Below are 17,195 nucleotides of genomic sequence, written 5' to 3'. Positions count from 1 at the left end.
CACAACCAAGCTGTTTGCAACTAGAATTTCAGGAACTGTGATACCACAGGAAAGCAATGCTCACCTTTGAGAGCTTTTTGAGCAGTTACTTATTTCCCAAACTTGAGTCTTTCTCCTTTCTGTTAGGAACCTTAATAGGCAGTATTCTCAAGTAGCTCTTTTATGCTTAATATCGTTGTTACTAGTAAGAGCAAAACCTCTTAAATTACACTTTACATTTACAGCCTTATAGTCTCTGACTGGCCTCTTTCCCTTTTTTCCAGCTCTGGCCAACCTTCTGGACTTAATGTCTTTAATCCTTTCTCCTGATTTCTTTCTGCTTCTTTTCTGCCCACTCCTGTCTGAACTTCAAATTGAATGTACTTTATAAAATGACATCTAGATAGTTCAGCCATGCTGTTGACTTGAACTGAAATATTGAACAAAATACATTTTAAGTTGTTTTTAACTAAAAGCTAATGTAGAATTTTTGGAATGTGTACCAACATAAACATACTATGTTTAAGATTGTATTCAAATCGCTTTTTAAAAAAACATATCTTGTTCCTTCTACTAAAAATCTTAAAGGATAGAATTCACTCTCTGAATCATGATGTAATTAGATTATATTTTATTAGACATTCTTTACGAATTTAAAATACTGCTATTTTTACATGCACAAAGGAAAATCAATTTGGATAATTATATTTAGGCATTCATTAAAATCAACCACAAAATAGAGACACTTCATTGTGTCATTTATCAACATACTTGATATGTATATCTAAAGTGCATTATGTTACAAAAAATATAGAAATTCAGCAGCACCAAGATACATTTACAAAATAAATACATCAATGGACAAAATAAATTATGGTAAATGTGATAATAATAATTGGATTAGCCTTGGCAAAAAAAAATATATATTCACAATGACCAATGTGCAGTTTCATAGAGCAATGGGGGAGACAGTTTTATTCCAATGCATTTACAGTATTTACAGACAATAAATATTTCTAATACTTTCCATATGTTCACTATTACAGAATCCTGCAATATGTCCTTGGAAGGTCTCTGCTGAAAATTTCAATGCCTCCTGCAAAAAGAAGGAAGAGAAAGAAAAGGAGAAAACAGGTTAGTTTTCTTTACAAATGAAAACATAAAATATAAAGGATATAAGCTAAGGAATGCAAAATCACAATGGAAAGAGATTCAGGGAACTTCTTGTAAATATCTCCTGCAAGAGGTATCTGTGGGATCCACCTGGATCTCCATAACCTCTGTTACAGGCAGGGTCTTCAACCTGACTTAGCCCATATGTGCGGAAAGGAAAAGGGCCTGCGTTTCCAATCATGCTGTCAGAAAAAGGAGACTGTGGAAAAATTTTCCAAGACTGCCAGCTGGCAAGTTTGGGAAGAGAAGGGACAAATTTAAGAACTTGGAAATGAGGTTACGTTGGACCATCCATCATTAAATACAATTCACTTGGAAGCTTATTCCCCAGTGACACCTGAATTAGGCAATCCAAAGCTTGTTTATTTTGTTCAGGTGCTCATTTGGACAATCTCTCACAACATAGTGGGCTGTGGTGAGGATAGTGGAAGTGTGGACTTTGGGAACAATTGGAAGGATGTGTAGTTAAATAGAGTTGATGGTATAATGATATCCATCTTAGTTGATGATATGATATTTGGCATTTCTTTAGCTGTCTTTAAACACTAATGAATGAAACTATTATTGGATTTTGTAGTAGTTTTCAAAGCCAAAACTAAAACAGAATCATTTGTCTCTCACTCTGTTGGTTTTTGAATGGATTTTTCTGTTAGCATTGGGAAAGTCTACTGTAAATGCGGGAATAATTAAGAATAAATTAATTTAAAAGTATAAAATATCAGTATTTCATATCATCATGTCTGTTTTATTATTCCAAAGTTACTAGAAACTGACACCTTTTCTAATCTATCTAAATACTGTAATGACAGTATTTTAAGATGGGTTAGCGGAGTTTTCTTTGCTTTTCTGTCTCCCTTTCTCTTCTCTTTGTGTGGTCTATGTATTTGTTCCCAAGGAAACAACCATAGAATGGAATTTGATTGGCTATGTCATTGAACTAACAGTCAGAGTTGTGGCAGAGTTTTACATGGCAGACATATATGGGTGTAAGACCTACAAAGCAGCATATTCTTAACAATTTTGGGGTTTTCTATGCTGCTTACAGAAAAAGCAAATTGAACATTTAAAAGTGTTTTAATGTCTTAGGTTACTGATCTCTTCACCAATGGTTTTGGTGGGAATGTTAAAATCGCTCCCAACTGCAAAGAAAAGAAGAGTTTAAGATTAAAATTTTAATTGGTGGATGGATGTGGATAGATGATATGAGTAAAGCCAAAAAGATGACCTCAAAACTCAATAATCTGCATTCTTTACTGATTTTTAAATGTGTTTGTACTAAATGGTATTTTGTGAATTGAGTTTAAGAATAACACAAAGAGGGAAGGAAGAGGATTTTTAACAATTATTTCCTCAGAAAGAAAGAAAAAGAAATAAGTTAAAGGACCAAGGAAAAATCTTCTATGTATCTCACCCTGCTCAGATGTTTGCTCATTCTCCTTTCTTTTGATTTCTCCTTTAACAGAGGCATGTATTGGAATAGCCAAGTAAAACACCTAACAGGATCTAAAAGTGTATGTGTATGTTTACTATATGTGTGTGCATATGACAGCATTTTACAGTCCTAGCTCTTTTTACTATGGACTTTTAATATTTTTCTAAATCAGTATTTTCCAAGGCAAAAATGATATGATTTCTAACAAATGAGTCCCACTGTATCTGGATATCACATTTGAAGCATTGAAAATTCTAAAATATAATTCCTCCAGTTTAAAGCTATATATTTTTCACTGAATGGTTCATGTGAGAGGAAAATAGACAATTTTACCTCGGTTGTTTTTTTCTAAAAGAATGCTGTATTATTGGCTGGTGTGGTGGTTCACGCCTGTAATCCCAGCACTTTGGGGCAGGTGGATCACCTGAGGTCAGGAGTTCAAGACCAGCCTGGCCAGCATGGCGAAACCCCATCTCTACTAAAAATACAAAAATTAGCCAGGCATGGTGGCGGGTGCCTGCAATCCCAGCTACTCAGGAAGTTGAGGCAGGAGAATCTCTTGAACCCAGGAGGTGGAGGTTGCAGTGAGCCGAGATTGCACCATCTCACTCCAGCCTGGGCAACAGAGCAAGACTCTGTCTCAAAAAAAAAAAAAAAAAGAATATTGTTTTTCAAACTATTGTATGTATTATAATCAAGTTCATGCTTGCCATATCATCAGACCTCTTGGTTCACCATGTAACAATGCAAAAAGACTAAGGAGGAGACGTTAATAAAAGACTTATCACTTATAAAACTTTAGGTATTCTGAAAAGGTTTTATCTGGATTACAAAACTTGCATGGCCCCATACATTCTCATCAATACACTCCTAAGCTTCCTCACTCTTCCCTGAACCTCTGTTGGATTGTGTTGGGAGAGTGCCAACATTTGGCTGCCAAACAGTTCTTTCCATGAATGTCCCTCACAAACAGGGAAGAGAAAGGAAAAGCAGAAACCTCCTATTTCTTTCAGCCCTAGGTCTGGATTTGATTAGGCCACTGTCTAATTTTCACTAGACCTACTTTAACTTAGGGGTAGTTCCAGGCGTAAGAATTGACGAGTGTTAATTTTCATCAATTCTCCAGATACTTAAAGAACATTGCAAATTTGAAATAAATAAAATCCATCAAAAGTTATTTATACCTCTTTTTATAACTCATATATATGTGTATATATATATGTATATATGTGTGTATATATATATATAATTTTTGCCTCATAGAAACATACCCCCCTAGATAGATAGATAGATATAAATAGATAGATGATAGATAGGTAGAGGGTACAATCAGAACTAGGTCTAAAAACACCAAAATAATATGTTGCAATTTATTGAATGTTTACTATATACATATATGTTTTTATATATATGTTTATATATATGACATGTTTATATATATGAGACAATGGATAAAAATAGGTTTTGGCAATAAAGTAGGGTCCTTACATTAGTTATAAATATATACAGTTAGGATCCTATCTTAAAATACACTAAATATGTGCAGTAAGCCAGAATTTATAGGGTTTGTTACCCTTTAGAGATCCATTAGATGTTTGCAGGATAGGTCATTCACTGTGCTCAAGATTTTTCTAGTGCCACTGCCTATTGATTACTGAAGCTGTACTACTTATCCCATATGATTGCTATTTTATGTGCTATTTAATGATGGGTTTGCCAGCTTAAAGAGACAAATAATGGTGAATAGGTTCAAGGTCCCCTTTGAAGCATCATCCTATAATCCTATCTGTAGCACAGTCAAAGGAAATGACTAAAGAAGTAACAGGGGACTCTTAAATAATGAGATCATTAGTTGCATATGATGTGTTCTTCTGTTGTTTCCATTTTTTTTTTCAAACCCCACAGAAGTGCTGTACTGAAAAGTGAAAAGAAAAAAAAATCATTTCAATGGAAATGCATCGATAAAGAAGCAGGGCGAACATAGCACTGTCTACATGTCAGAAAACAGGGAGATAAATCCAGCTTTGGGGCCACCTATTTCAATTCCAAGGACTACTCAGGTCTTTTAGCCGTGGAATGCCTTGGCTTTCTATTTTATAAAATGGGATTAATATTTGCCCCACTTTTTGCCTCATAGAAACATACCCCCCTAGATAGATAGATAGATAGATAGATAGATAGATAGATAGATAGATAGATAGAAATAGATAGATTATAGATAGGTAGATGGTACAATCAGAACTAGTTCCAAAAACACCAAAATAATATGTTGCAATTTATTGAGTGTTTACTATATGACAGATATTTAGTCCACATATAATCTCATTTAGTTGACACCAAACTCTATGAGGTTGGTACAATTATATTTCACAGAAGATGTAAGTGAGTCTTAGAAAGGCAGAGTAACTTGCCCTAGGTTGTGAACTTAAATAAATTCAGACCCAAGACTTGGCCCTAAGTTATTTGATCCCAAAGTCTAGGAGTGTCATTATTACCTAAATCTGTGAGCTAAGGATAAACAAGCCACATAAATGTGAAGTTTTATTTTTCCTACGGCATTACCCTAGAAAAATTATTTCATCTTGCCAATGAACAAAAAGATACATGAGAAAAACCTATATCCTTGTAAGTTAATACTTAAACATTTTCAGAAACCATTTATTTTGTATGAGCTGGTAGAAACCAGAGTTAAATTTAATTAAACAAATTTAAGGCATGTGTTTAAAACATAATTTAAGTTCTTTACATTAAAATAAATTTGAGATTTAATTAAATACATTTAATTAAATAAAAAGTGTGAATGGCTCAGAATCGTTTATGACATGATGCTGTTCTGCAGTGTTTGTAGATAATATCAAATGCTTCTATATTCTCCCTTGAAGTGAAAGAACGTAAGAAATGAAAAACACTGAAGAAAGTTTGCCCAGGTGTGAGAGTAAGGGGAAGAAACACACTTCTCCAGCAAATTATGAAGATGGTCACTAGCTTCTGAAGCTTGAATATGAAATTATTTGGTAGAGTGGTAAAGGATTGATGTTGGGTGACGGTGGAGAAAGAGGAATGGGCTCTAAAGCCTCTCTATGGTGCTGGAGGACAGGGGTGTGTGTGGTAGGGGGGTACTGCTTTAAGGCAGACAATATTCTGACTTATTCTCTGTCAATTGCTACACAATCGATAGAGATACATAAAAGGGAGAAAATTCTAGGTTTGTCCAAGCCAAGGCAGAAGGGAGGCTCCAAAACCCAGCTGAGAGCACCCCGCTGAGGCTACGGGCCAGAGAAGCCTGTTACCGTGAATCGAGCTCCAGCGACGTTGTGGAGGTGTCAGACAGGTGGTCCCCTTCTAGCCCACTCCCAGTCACTCCAGAGTCTAACCAGGCAGAGCGAGTTCGCCGTTTTTTCTTTTCCTGCTCCTTGCGTTTCCCGGGCTTGCCTTTCTTTTTCTTCCCAGGTGTCTTGAGCGGCTGCTCTTTGTACGTCTCCACCTTGTTAGTTTCCTGAGTTAGGTATCTGCCCTCATCATCAGACCCAAATCGGACGGGGTGGTTCTTTGTGTTGGGAGAGGGCTTGGAGTTAGGGGACACCTCCGAGGTAGCTCTGATTTCAGCTGTGTGGATTTCTGCGATCAGATGGTGAAGGAAGAATCGTCGCCGTAAATCTTGGATGGACTTCCCCTTGTCATGGAGGAGCTGATGTTCAGACACAGCTCTTTTGCTTTGAAAGAAAATATTAGAGGGGAAGAAAACAGTTAAATTTTAGTTGCTGATAGAGACAACAAAGACATGAGTAAATCTCTTTAGTTTTCTAGTTGGTCCACCGTAAGACACAAGCTGGATGGGTAGCAAGCTCATTGCGCAGGGAAGGGTAACCAGTGGGAAGGAAAGAGCTGGCAGTTGGAAGGCTCCAGCTCATGGTCCCAGTTCTACCACTCACTAGGTTGTGACCTTGGTGGGAACATGAACATTCTTGGGCCTCATGGGCTTCAACTGTATAAAAGGAAGGAGTCAGAGACGGTGATTTCTATACTTCCTTCCCGGTTTAAAACACTATGATTCAGTTATGATCAGAAATAGACAGAAACCACGGAGTATCTCTTCACATTTTTCAGAGTTCTGCTGAGAAAATAAATCTAGAAGTCCCAGCCTGGGAAATAAAAGGCAGCTGCTTTTACCTGAGTATTCTCTCTCTCTCTCTCTCTCTCTCTCTCTCTCTCTCTCTCTCTCTCTCTCTCTCCTCTCTCTCTCTCTCCTCTCTCTCTCTCTCTCACACACACACACACACACACACACACACACACGCCCCATTAAGAAAATAATAATATTGAAACAGCAAGCCATAAGAGTAAAAACAAACAAAGGCTGAAGGAGAAGTGAGCAGTGAAGCCTGTCTAGGAAACCATCTGATTCACAGACTGAACTTTAACATTTTAGACTACTGGCTACCAAGAACATACATTTGAAGGCCAATCGTCAGAGAGAGAGAGAGAGAAAGAGAGGGAGAGTATGTGTATTTTTCTGTAAAGTAGTGGGTGGTCTCCTTAAAATGGGTTTCTTTGTGTGCTTAAATGAGCTCATTCTGTTTCTTCTGTGCTTCATGTTTTTTTTTTTTTTAATTTAGAACTTCAGAGAGTATGATCCTTACTACTTAGTTGAGAAGTTCACTTTTCTACTTGCTCTCTTTGTCTTAAAATTCTCTAGGAAAAAATATAAAGGATTTTTCTATTTAAATGACACTCTAATGAAAATATCATGAGAAAGAATAAACTAATTCTCTATCAATCCTTTTAGATAACACCCAAACTCTTGCTTAAATGTCCATTGTGTATTCTTTTATTATTAACCATATGTACGGACTGCATCCGTTAATCAGTCATATCATGCCTGCTTCAACTCTGCATTAACTCCAATTTCTACCGTTGGAATAGTCCTCCAAACTGGCCCATCCTCAAAAGCATCTCAAAGTGTTTCCCAGGGCTACATCCCATGTACTCTGACTTCCCTGAAACAATGGTGTCTGGGTCCTTTGTTGCCTTTGTTGGTGCAATGTCTTTAACTCCTCAGAGAAATATGGCAATCATAAATAGCATTATTACTGCCCCCATTGTATTCATGGGGAAAGTGAGGTGCAGAGAGGTTAAATGACTTGCCCTAGTCTACACAATGAGAACTGGCAGAGCCAGGGCTCCAAAAACTAGGTCTTCTGATTCTAAAGCCAAGACTGCTTTTTCAATTTCCTCAACCCTTTCTCCTGCCTAAGCGGAAGCTGAAGCTGAAGTCCCAGCCTGTTCCTGTGTTGAGGCAACATGGTAAGGAGAGTACAGGGTATATGCATGGGGCATAGAGTAACAAGCCACCACAATAATAGGCAGATTGGACAGAAATTTATCAGTTTCCTTGAAGATCAAGCCTATTGCCCCGAAAGTTCATTTTCATCATCAAATTTAGGAACTACAAGAGTTTGGATTATCACTGGATGAATGAGTCAAAGAAAAGAGTAAGAGATGAAAATACAGTCATCATTTCTCTGGCCCTTCTAGCTAGAATGTCAGCTACCTTCTAGTATTTTAGTGTGTGGACTGACTTGAAGCCATGTACCTCATTCAAAAAAGACATGACTTAATGGAAAGGAATTTAACAGGAGCCTGGTTTAAATGAGGCATGAAGGAGTCTCTCTTTCTTTTAGAAGGTGCCACATGTGACTAGATTAAAATTCACTTACTCTGTGGTAATAGTTAGTATTCTGGAAACTTTTAAGAATCTACAAGTTTGAGGCTTTGGTACAAGGTATTTATATCCTTTAATAACATTTATAAAATAATAGGACAGATATAATTGCATATTTCATAAGCACTGCAGTTTAATAAGTATCTTTTAGCAAAATGTCACATTAAAAAGAAGTTCTTAACCACTGATAATTTATAGTATTGGGGGCTTTTATTTCTCTCTGTTCCTGGCAGAAGCCCTCGTCTTCTGTATTGCTCTCCAAATGGATAAAGTGTAGCCCATTTTAGCTTAACTTGAGGCCAAAACTTTTAATGGTTGGTCTATTCTAATTAAGCCACCATTGCTCATGCCCCTTCTCATGGGCATATGTGCTTGTCATCTTGGCCAGCCTGTCAACTGTGAGTCACAGTGCCTTCCTAACTCAAGCTGCATTTTCCCAGGATAGTTCTCTTGGGAAATGCAGTGATCATTCTATCCTTCTAATTTATAAAAAGCCTACAATATGGCACAGCTTTGTTCAATTTAAAATAGTACATTGCTTACGAGGGACAAAGCTTTTCATCTGCCTTTTGGGGGAAACTGTTAGTATTTTGGAAAACACAAGTTTTCTTAAATGCTAAATTGGAAATGCTGTTAGACACTTTACTTAGTATTTCAAAAACTTCTGCAATTAAAGTATTGTGAAGAATGAATCTCTCACTAAGCAGTTGCATTAGAGTATCAGGAATATAATGGCATCAGTATAAACTAGGTATACAGAGGTAGTGAGTAATAAATTTAAATTAAGGATGTTTTCAATTTAGATAACTCTGAAATATTTAAGTTGTAAATATGGCCTCAATAATAGTCTTTTACTCAATTTGTCTGTAAACATTACATAGCACTATGGTTCACATGACACTTACATACCTAAGCTCCAAAATGGAAAAACAGGTAGGTTATGTATCATGTTCTCCTTTGATTATTGTAAAAAAAATTGCAAAATTTGGGGGAAATGCTTATCACAGATAACCCTAAATTCAGCCCAAACATAGTTCTTCTCCTTTAATAAAAAAATCACTCCAAGGGAGTTTTTAGGGAAGAAGCTTAGATTTCTAAGGAACTATCAAGGAACAGAGGGCATAAAAACAGTGATGGAAATTCCCTTTCCAGCACAGGAAGAAGCAGTATGCTTGTACTGATGCTAGGCTTCTAAGGACGGACTCTGTGTTTGAGAAGAAAAGTTCTGTGGTACATGCAAGAGACAGGGTTAGGGTGTTAGAGTTAAGATGACTCACCAGAAGGTCCTTCCAACCCAAATGACTCAGTAGAAAGTTATGCTTTTCATTAAATGGAATAGACCCAGTCTGGCTCCTAAGCAAATCAGCCAATGATGTTTTAGGTTTCTGAATCTGTGGAGTTCCCTCTCTAACTTAAACATAGAGATAGCCACCTGCCAGAAGCCTTGTTCGTCTGCACAAGAACATCCATAGGCCTCACTTTCCAGTATCCAACTTGATCATGCTCTAGCTCCATTAATTAAAATCTTTGGGATTAACAGGTCAAAAAGACTCACAATTTGCAACTGCTTCCTTTGCATGGTTTAGGAAGTCTTATTGTTATAGTAATTTCCTCTCCCTTAAAAGTTAGCATCTAGTTAAAAAAAAAATCTATACTTCTAAAGCAGTTTCCCTAATACTTGGTGTGAAAACCGGGGAGTAATATGGTTTGATTATATGTTAAAATTTCTTTCAAGAAACTAGCTTGATTTAGCATAATGGTAGACTTATGTTTTGTCTAGCACACAAAATTTACTGTTACTTGGCAGCAAGACAAAAATAATGACTTGTTTTTAAAAACTCCATTTGGCTATGATAATTTGATGAAACATCTTCATCTACTGATGATTTCAGCCTCCATGAAAAACCATGCCTGTAATGTGATGATCTATTACCCATTAACTATGAGAATGTTTTGTGGTAGTTTTATAACCATCTGCTGAGTGTGAGTGTTTAACTACAATATTATATTTCACCCACAAACAAAACTATAACAGTCGCTGGCTGCTAAATGGTTTCTGATGTGCGTTTTGTAAGGTGCAACAAAGAAAGAGTTAAAAATAGCCTTTAGGACAACTTAGCAGTATTTTTATGCCATAGTTGTGTATATAATCATGACTCACTTGCTGTTTCTCAAAAGAGAAAACAGATATTTCTTAAGCAACTTTAAAGAAAAATTTGGCTCTGTTCCAAGGTAGTATTTCTTAGCCAAATAAATATAGTATTTAAGTGTGCTTTTAAAAATTCAGTCTTCATTTCTATTTATGTATGAATTTCAAATTATTGAATTTAACACAAGTTTCAAAATGAGCAAAAAGTCTGAAGACAGTTTTCCGAAATACATCGGTAAAACGTTGATCTGAAGAATACAATGCAGCCTTTTCTTCGGTATAATGTTCTACACAATTTGCCTTAGGAGATTCATAATAGATTTTCATTTTGATGCCAAGGTTCCGACATGTCTAAAGTAATTTCATTTAAGGATTTTCTCCTCTAATAATAATAGACCACGAGCACGTATAAAACAGTTGCCTTTTTGTACACCCTCGGGAATTTACAAGGAAGCACCATAAACCTGACTGTAAATATTAGATACTGCTATTTTTATTGTTAGTGTAAAAATTTGCCTTAATTCCTTCTCCAGAGTCAAACGCATCTCAGTTCTCGAACTTTATAGTTTTCCCATTCTGAACACTGAGTCTGCAGTTTAAAGATCACCCAACTATGGTGTTATACACATTAGTGAACTGCTAGGTCCAACAGATTATTAAGATCATGTTACTCTATCACTGTTCCAAGTTTTCAGTCACACGACATAGTGATATTTCTCTGGTGTGCTTGGACGTATGATTATTTCAAAGTTGAAGTTATCATTAAAAGAATCACCAAGTGAGAATGCCAAAATACAAGTTTTCAGTCTACAATGCAAATATTTGACTCCAGATTAAAGAACTGTTAGCAATAACTCCAAGAAAAAAAAAGTTTCCACACCTAAAATTCATTTTGGAATCAAGCGCTCTAGCGTTCCTGAACTGTATCAATACTAACATTGGAGTCGTGCCACTGCAAAGTTGTTACTACTTCATTATATAATACGCTTTTATTATGTAATGTGTTCCTATTTTATATGCTTAAAATTATGTCATTCATAATAAAATTAGATGTACGGCTTTTGCTTTTTCACACGCAAACCGCCACCCACATTCAGTATGTATACAAGCGCGCGGGCCATACGTCCCCAGGACCGCTCAGCTTCCTCCGAGTTTCAGAAGCTTCCTGGGTCCTGACAGTAACCATCACCCCCCAACTTTTTTTCTTTTCCACTAGAGGCAGAGGATCTTTCCCTAGAAGAGATTCTGTGAAACGCTCCCTCTTATGGAAACACCCATAAAATCTCTCTCTTGCCTGTCTCCCGTTGAAGATCAACCAGTTCTCCTGCCAGGTTTGAGGACCCGGGCTCAGGCCCCGGCAGGTATCCGGGATGGTCCCTCTCCCTAACCCGGGCAAGGAGCATCGGTGACCGCTGCAAGCCCTCGGCAGCATCCCAGCTTGGCAGCCCCTCCCCCTGGCCTCCCCAACCCGGCGCCCTGGGGAGGATGGGGCACTTACAGGCGGCGGCTGAGACCCTCCACCGAGCGCCCGCAGGAGGGCACCGCGTAGCTCAGCAGGAACACCGCGACGCTCCACTGCTGAACCAGTCTCCGCTGCATCGTCTCCGCTCGCGCTCGGGACCTGCAACAGAAGGGAATGGGACCCGAGTGTCAGTCCGGACTCTCCATCTCCCCGCACTACTCCGCTCCCCCTTTTTAGCCCGCTCTCAAAAAGCCTCTTCAACATCAAGGGCATCTCCCAAGTTGAAAAGAAAAAAAATTTCTCTGGAGCCTCTCAGCACTTACTTATTTAGCAACCGGCTACTCCAACTGTGCTTTCTCCAAACCACACAGCCAGAAAGAGCAAAAAGGGAAAAAAGAAACAAATCAGAGGCGCTTCCTCTGAAATAATAGCGAAAATAAAATGGTTTTATATATGCATCAATGATAAGTAGTGTGTTTACACGTCTCCCATAGCAATGTCTAATTAATCTGGCCAGCAGTTCTCCTGGGTTCGTGGAACAGGGCTAACCGCCTCCTAAAAGAAGAAAGTTTCCCCCTCTGAAGTCAGCTTCTTTGCGAACCAGGCCCTTTCGTTCCAGAGCCACTTGTAGCGAAACCCACATATATATACATAGCTGTCTGTCTACCTCCTCTGGTGGGCTGGTTGCTTCCGGAAAGTTGATTCCACACACCCTGAGAACAAGTTTCAAGTGCGTGTGTCGTCGATCAGGAGGGCCAGGTGGCGGCGAGGGCGGGTCGTTAGTGGCAGCCGGAGCGGCAGGGAGGCGGCAGCCCTGCTTCACGGGCGGGGAGACATGCTGGCCGGGCGGCGCAGGTTGGAGGCGAGTTGAAAACCGAGCGGAGGAATGTTCACACGCTCCGAGGCAAACCTGCCGGAGAAGTGAGCTAGTCGCAAAGAGGTGGCGCCCTAGGAACGCGCGCGGGGCGAGCGAGGGCGCAGGCGGGCGGGCGGGCGCGCGGGGGGCGGGGGCGGCGACGGGCTGCCCGAACGGGCCCCGCGCCGCCCGAGCGAATGGAGGGGAGCCCCGAGCCGGGAATGAGCGGCGAGCGGCGGAGCTCCCTACTCCCGCGCTGCCGATCCCGGAGCTGTCAGGAGCTCTGCCGAGCCCCACCCCGGAGCCCGGGCCCTGTCGCGCCATCCCCGGGCCGGGGGCGTGGGCGCATCCGCTTGCTCCCTCCAGGCCCGGCCGGCTCCTGCCGGCGCGGCGGATCCGGGAGCCGAGATCCCCGAGGGCGTGCGGACTGCCCCGGGCAGCCGGCGGTCCCCGGCGCGCCGAGCTGGACGAGCGGGCGCCAAGACCACCAGGGGCGGACCGACGAGGAGGAGGCCAAGGAGCTGGGCCGGGGACCGCGGGCAACCGGGAGCCTGCGCGGAGAGGACGCGGGCTGTTGGCCTGTGAATTTAAGGAGCCCGAAGCTCGCCTGGCAGCTCGGGGCGATGCATGAGAACCTTCCTCCCTGGCCCATTCCCGGGATGAACTGAGTGGGGAGCATCGGCTAGAGAGACGGAGATCTTTTGCTTAGAAGAACAAAAACAGTTCCAGACTTCATATCTAAATTGCACTTTTTGCTGTTTCAGAACTGCTGGGAGACATCTGGAGCCGGTCCCAAAAAACCCGCGCACAGGAGAGATCCCCCTTTTGAATTGCAGAGGGGGACCGACACTCCTGGAGCACGCACACGGCCCTTTTCACTCATGGTCGGGAGTCTAACCCATCCTTTCTCTGATACCCTACCTGGTTGTCCCCTCCCCCTCCAAAGTCCCAGGTTACAGATTCTTGGAAGACTGTATCCGAGTCGCTGCAGCCAGCGGACAGATGCAGTGGAACTATGGTTATGTGCTGCTCTGCCTGGGAGAAGCGACGGGAAAGCCGAGGTTCTTTCCAAAGCTAATGGGCGGGGAAGAAAGACTGCTCGGAATTACTGGGTAGTATCATCTAGGAAAGGATTGCAGCGGGAGTGGATACCCGCCCCAGGGCTCCTCTAACTTTTTGAAAAGAGCGCGAGTGGACTGGGAACCATTCAAGGGGTATTTGTCTTCTAGGCAATCCTGCTGGTAGGGTTCATTAGTTTCTAGAAGGCTAGTGTGATTTAGATTCTTGAGATGATTCAAGGAGTGTGGCCTTTATCAAGCCTGACTTTCCGGGTGATGCTCCACATATTTTACCCAGAGTGGGAGAAATAGCACGCTGTCACCGAGACCCTCGCTCATCGGGGCTCCCACTGGTTCACTGCAGCTAGCTAGCAGTTAAAGTTTGCTGCTTAGGTTGGGTGGGGGGGCATCTTTTCTTAGAAGCTCCTGCCTTCCTCAGTTCATTACTGTAAACCCCGTACCTTAAAAGACTCGGCTTCTTCTCACTAACAAAGAAAAAAAGCAAAACAAAACCAACACACACACACACACACACACACACTCTCTCTCTCTCTCTGGGAATTTCCACAACTTCCCTTGAATGTGTAAGGATTTCTAAATGTTAGACTTGTTTGGATAGTATGAAAGGACAAAGTATCAGCACTCAGAAATGTCAACCTTTGAACCTCGAACACTTTCTGATTTATAAAAAGAATCCTTCCAAAAAGATTCAGGAGCCCTAATGTAATCGTTAGATCTGAAGGGGGAAATCTGTAAAAAAAAAAAAAAAAAAAAAAAAAAAAAAAAAAAAAAAAGTCAATCACAAATGAGCCATTTAATGCTTGCAAGTTGTTTAACATTGAAATGATAATATTTGCTTCCACAATAAAAAAGTCCAAGGTACCTAGCCAAGTTTCAAACTATCCAGGCTTTAAAAAGTCAACCCTTCTCCCAATAGAAGGTTAAAACAAAAATCAGATTGAAATTATCAAATCACTTATGTTGTAAATAAATTCACTTTACTTTCAGAACATTATAAATTAAGGACTGGCATCAATAGACTGCTTTGATTTATGTTGCTTTTTCTACTAATTAAACAAAATTAACCCCCCACTCCTTCCCTCCTTTCTTTTTCCCCACACACTTTTCTGGTGTTAATGGCAAAACATCTATCAAATATTTTTAGAATTTCCTCTCCTCCACAAAAAGAGAAAATATAGACACATGAAAAATAAATAGTCTTTATATACTCGGAATACCAAAGTTCCCTCCTAATTTATTACTTCACCTTTTCCTTGATTTACAATCTTCTCTCTGCTCTTCTGGCTGAAAGAGGGAAATCTTCTCAGCAGTCTTTTCCAGAAATATTTTTTGTTGTTCTTCAGAAAACATAAAATTAAGTCTTAAAATGAATTAAAAGCTTCTTGAAAGGAGACTTCTGTTCCCACTAAAGGCAATTATTAGAAAGCAGGTACCTCTTCCAAGCTGCCCTGTTTATTACTTTCAGTAGAAATTCTCCTCAATATATACCCAGGACCCTGACTTTTTGCCTGTTTTGGAAAGGATATTTTCTGACATCATAATCTAGTTCCTAACATAACTGAGTAATCTCCATCATAATAATGCAGAGGATGCATGACTGCAAATGAGACACAGCAAGAGCACCCCCTACCACCTCCCCCCCGCCCCGTCCCCCCAGCCCACACACACACCTTTTTTCTAAGGTTTAGAAATAGAACAAGTGCCAATAGAAGCTAAATGTTTGCTTAGGCCTTGCTGTCATGTAAATGCACCTTAGCAAATGGGAAGGCCTGCCTCTAATCTGAAGTATTTCCATGTTTAGCATTATAAGTTCTACACCTACACAAATGCCTAGCCCATGAGCACCAGGCTTCCATCTTCCCATCCCCAGTGGCAGTTTATTACAGTATATCAAATTTTAAAAGAGGTTGAAAAAATTTTAAATGCATTACTCTTAAATTCAGTTGAATACCCAGTTAATGTATATCTCCTGTCATAGCTTAGAAAAAAGTAAATAGCATTTATGCTTAGCCTCTTCATCCTTCTTTCTTCTTTCCTCCTTAACCCAAACAGCAAACAGATATACATTATAAACCAAATATGAATCTATGGCACTTTAAACAGTGCACCTGGGCTTGGGAATTCTCTTATTACCAATAAGCATCCAGATTTCACATTTACCAATCTGTAGCTGCAAGCTATATCTCTAAAATCCCCTGGAACCAAACAACTAAACTCATCCCATCTCTTCTCCAAACTTTTTTCAATGTTTACAAAGAGACGTTGCATAATCAGCTCAAGTAATGTTCTCATTGGATTCCATTAGAATGTGGCTCTCATCGCTCGCCTGGACTGAGACTTGAGAGGAGGCTGTTGCCAGCTGACCTCAAGGTAGCAAAAAAGAAAAAAAGATGTAATGCCTTCAAACCCCAAGTAACAATAGGAAAGGGTGTGTTTCTTTATTAAATCTTTTTGTAGTTAGGTGAGGATAAGACTTCTCCACGAACAGGGCGGGCTGCTAACCTCTGGAGGAACTGCCTCAGGGAGGAGTGTATAGATATGCATCAAGCTGATGGGATCCTCCCATGGGAAAAGTGGGCCTCACACCCTTCCTCACCCTTCCCTACTTCCTGGGCAATGTTCTGCTTCCCCCACACTGAAGCAGGAGGCCCAGAGAGGAGGCGGTTTCCTGGGAGGAACCCAAACCAATGTGAGATGAGAAGGTCTTTAGGAAATGGGGGTCCTTGAGGACCGGTTCTTAAAGGTCAAGCACTTGAGCACCTCGCAAACTCCTGACAATTGAAACATATCTGAAGAGTCTTCTTCAGATATGTCTCTGTGTGTGTGTGTGTGTGTGTGTGTGTGTGTGTGTGTGTGTGAGAGAGAGAGAGAGAGAGAGAGAGAGAGATAGAATATGAATGTGCAGTGTCCCAGTCCTGATCTCCTGGACTGGTGCCAGCCAGCCAGATGCCTGCCCTTGGCTGGCCAAGTTTTTGGCTCCTGAAAGTAGGCAGCTCTGGACTTGTACGAGGCCACAGAGAGAGTTCCAAGCCCCACCTGGCTCAGGAGACAACCTCTCAACCTGAAGTCAATCTCCGGTGGCATCACAGGACCCTCCTGGCAGCAGCCCAGTTCCCCACATGAACCGAATGGTCCTTTCTTAAATTTTGAGCCGGGGGCTGCCTAAAAGGTGCTGCCCCCGCAAGCATTTTACCTCCCTAACACCATTCTCTGCCCGTGCCACGCTGGCCTCGAAGTCCCTTCCCAGGGCAGCACCCGGACTGAGATGTCTAAACTCTCCGGCAGGAAGGATACCTATCCAGACACCCGCACTGGATGTCCTGTCTGTTTGGCTTTGAGCTGG

At 40.8% G+C, this 17,195-nt stretch overlaps 1 protein-coding gene across 2 annotated transcripts; it reads right to left on the bottom strand.

The window, feature by feature from the left end:
• Positions 1-587: 587 nt before the first annotated feature.
• On the bottom strand, positions 588-12,723 carry PTHLH (parathyroid hormone like hormone). Of its 2 annotated transcripts, none has more exons than XM_034936126.3 (4): positions 12,585-12,723; positions 11,954-12,076; positions 5,875-6,297; positions 588-1,075 (listed from the first exon to the last, which is right to left on the bottom strand). In XM_034936126.3, exons 2-4 carry the CDS (start codon positions 12,052-12,054, stop codon positions 1,066-1,068), a joined length of 534 nt encoding a protein of 177 aa, XP_034792017.1. In that variant the 5' UTR covers positions 12,055-12,076; positions 12,585-12,723; the 3' UTR covers positions 588-1,065. The 2 variants fall into 2 exon arrangements, with proteins under 2 accessions (XP_034792017.1, XP_003828886.1); XM_003828838.5 differs by lacking the exon at positions 12,585-12,723 and adding an exon at positions 12,241-12,547.
• Positions 12,724-17,195: the final 4,472 nt, after the last annotated feature.

This window comes from Pan paniscus, chromosome 10, assembly GCF_029289425.2.
Source record: "Pan paniscus chromosome 10, NHGRI_mPanPan1-v2.0_pri, whole genome shotgun sequence".
Lineage (NCBI taxonomy): Eukaryota > Metazoa > Chordata > Mammalia > Primates > Hominidae > Pan > Pan paniscus.
The sequence above is the reverse complement of the archived record's forward strand: the minus strand, read 5'-3'. Positions and strand labels throughout refer to the sequence as shown.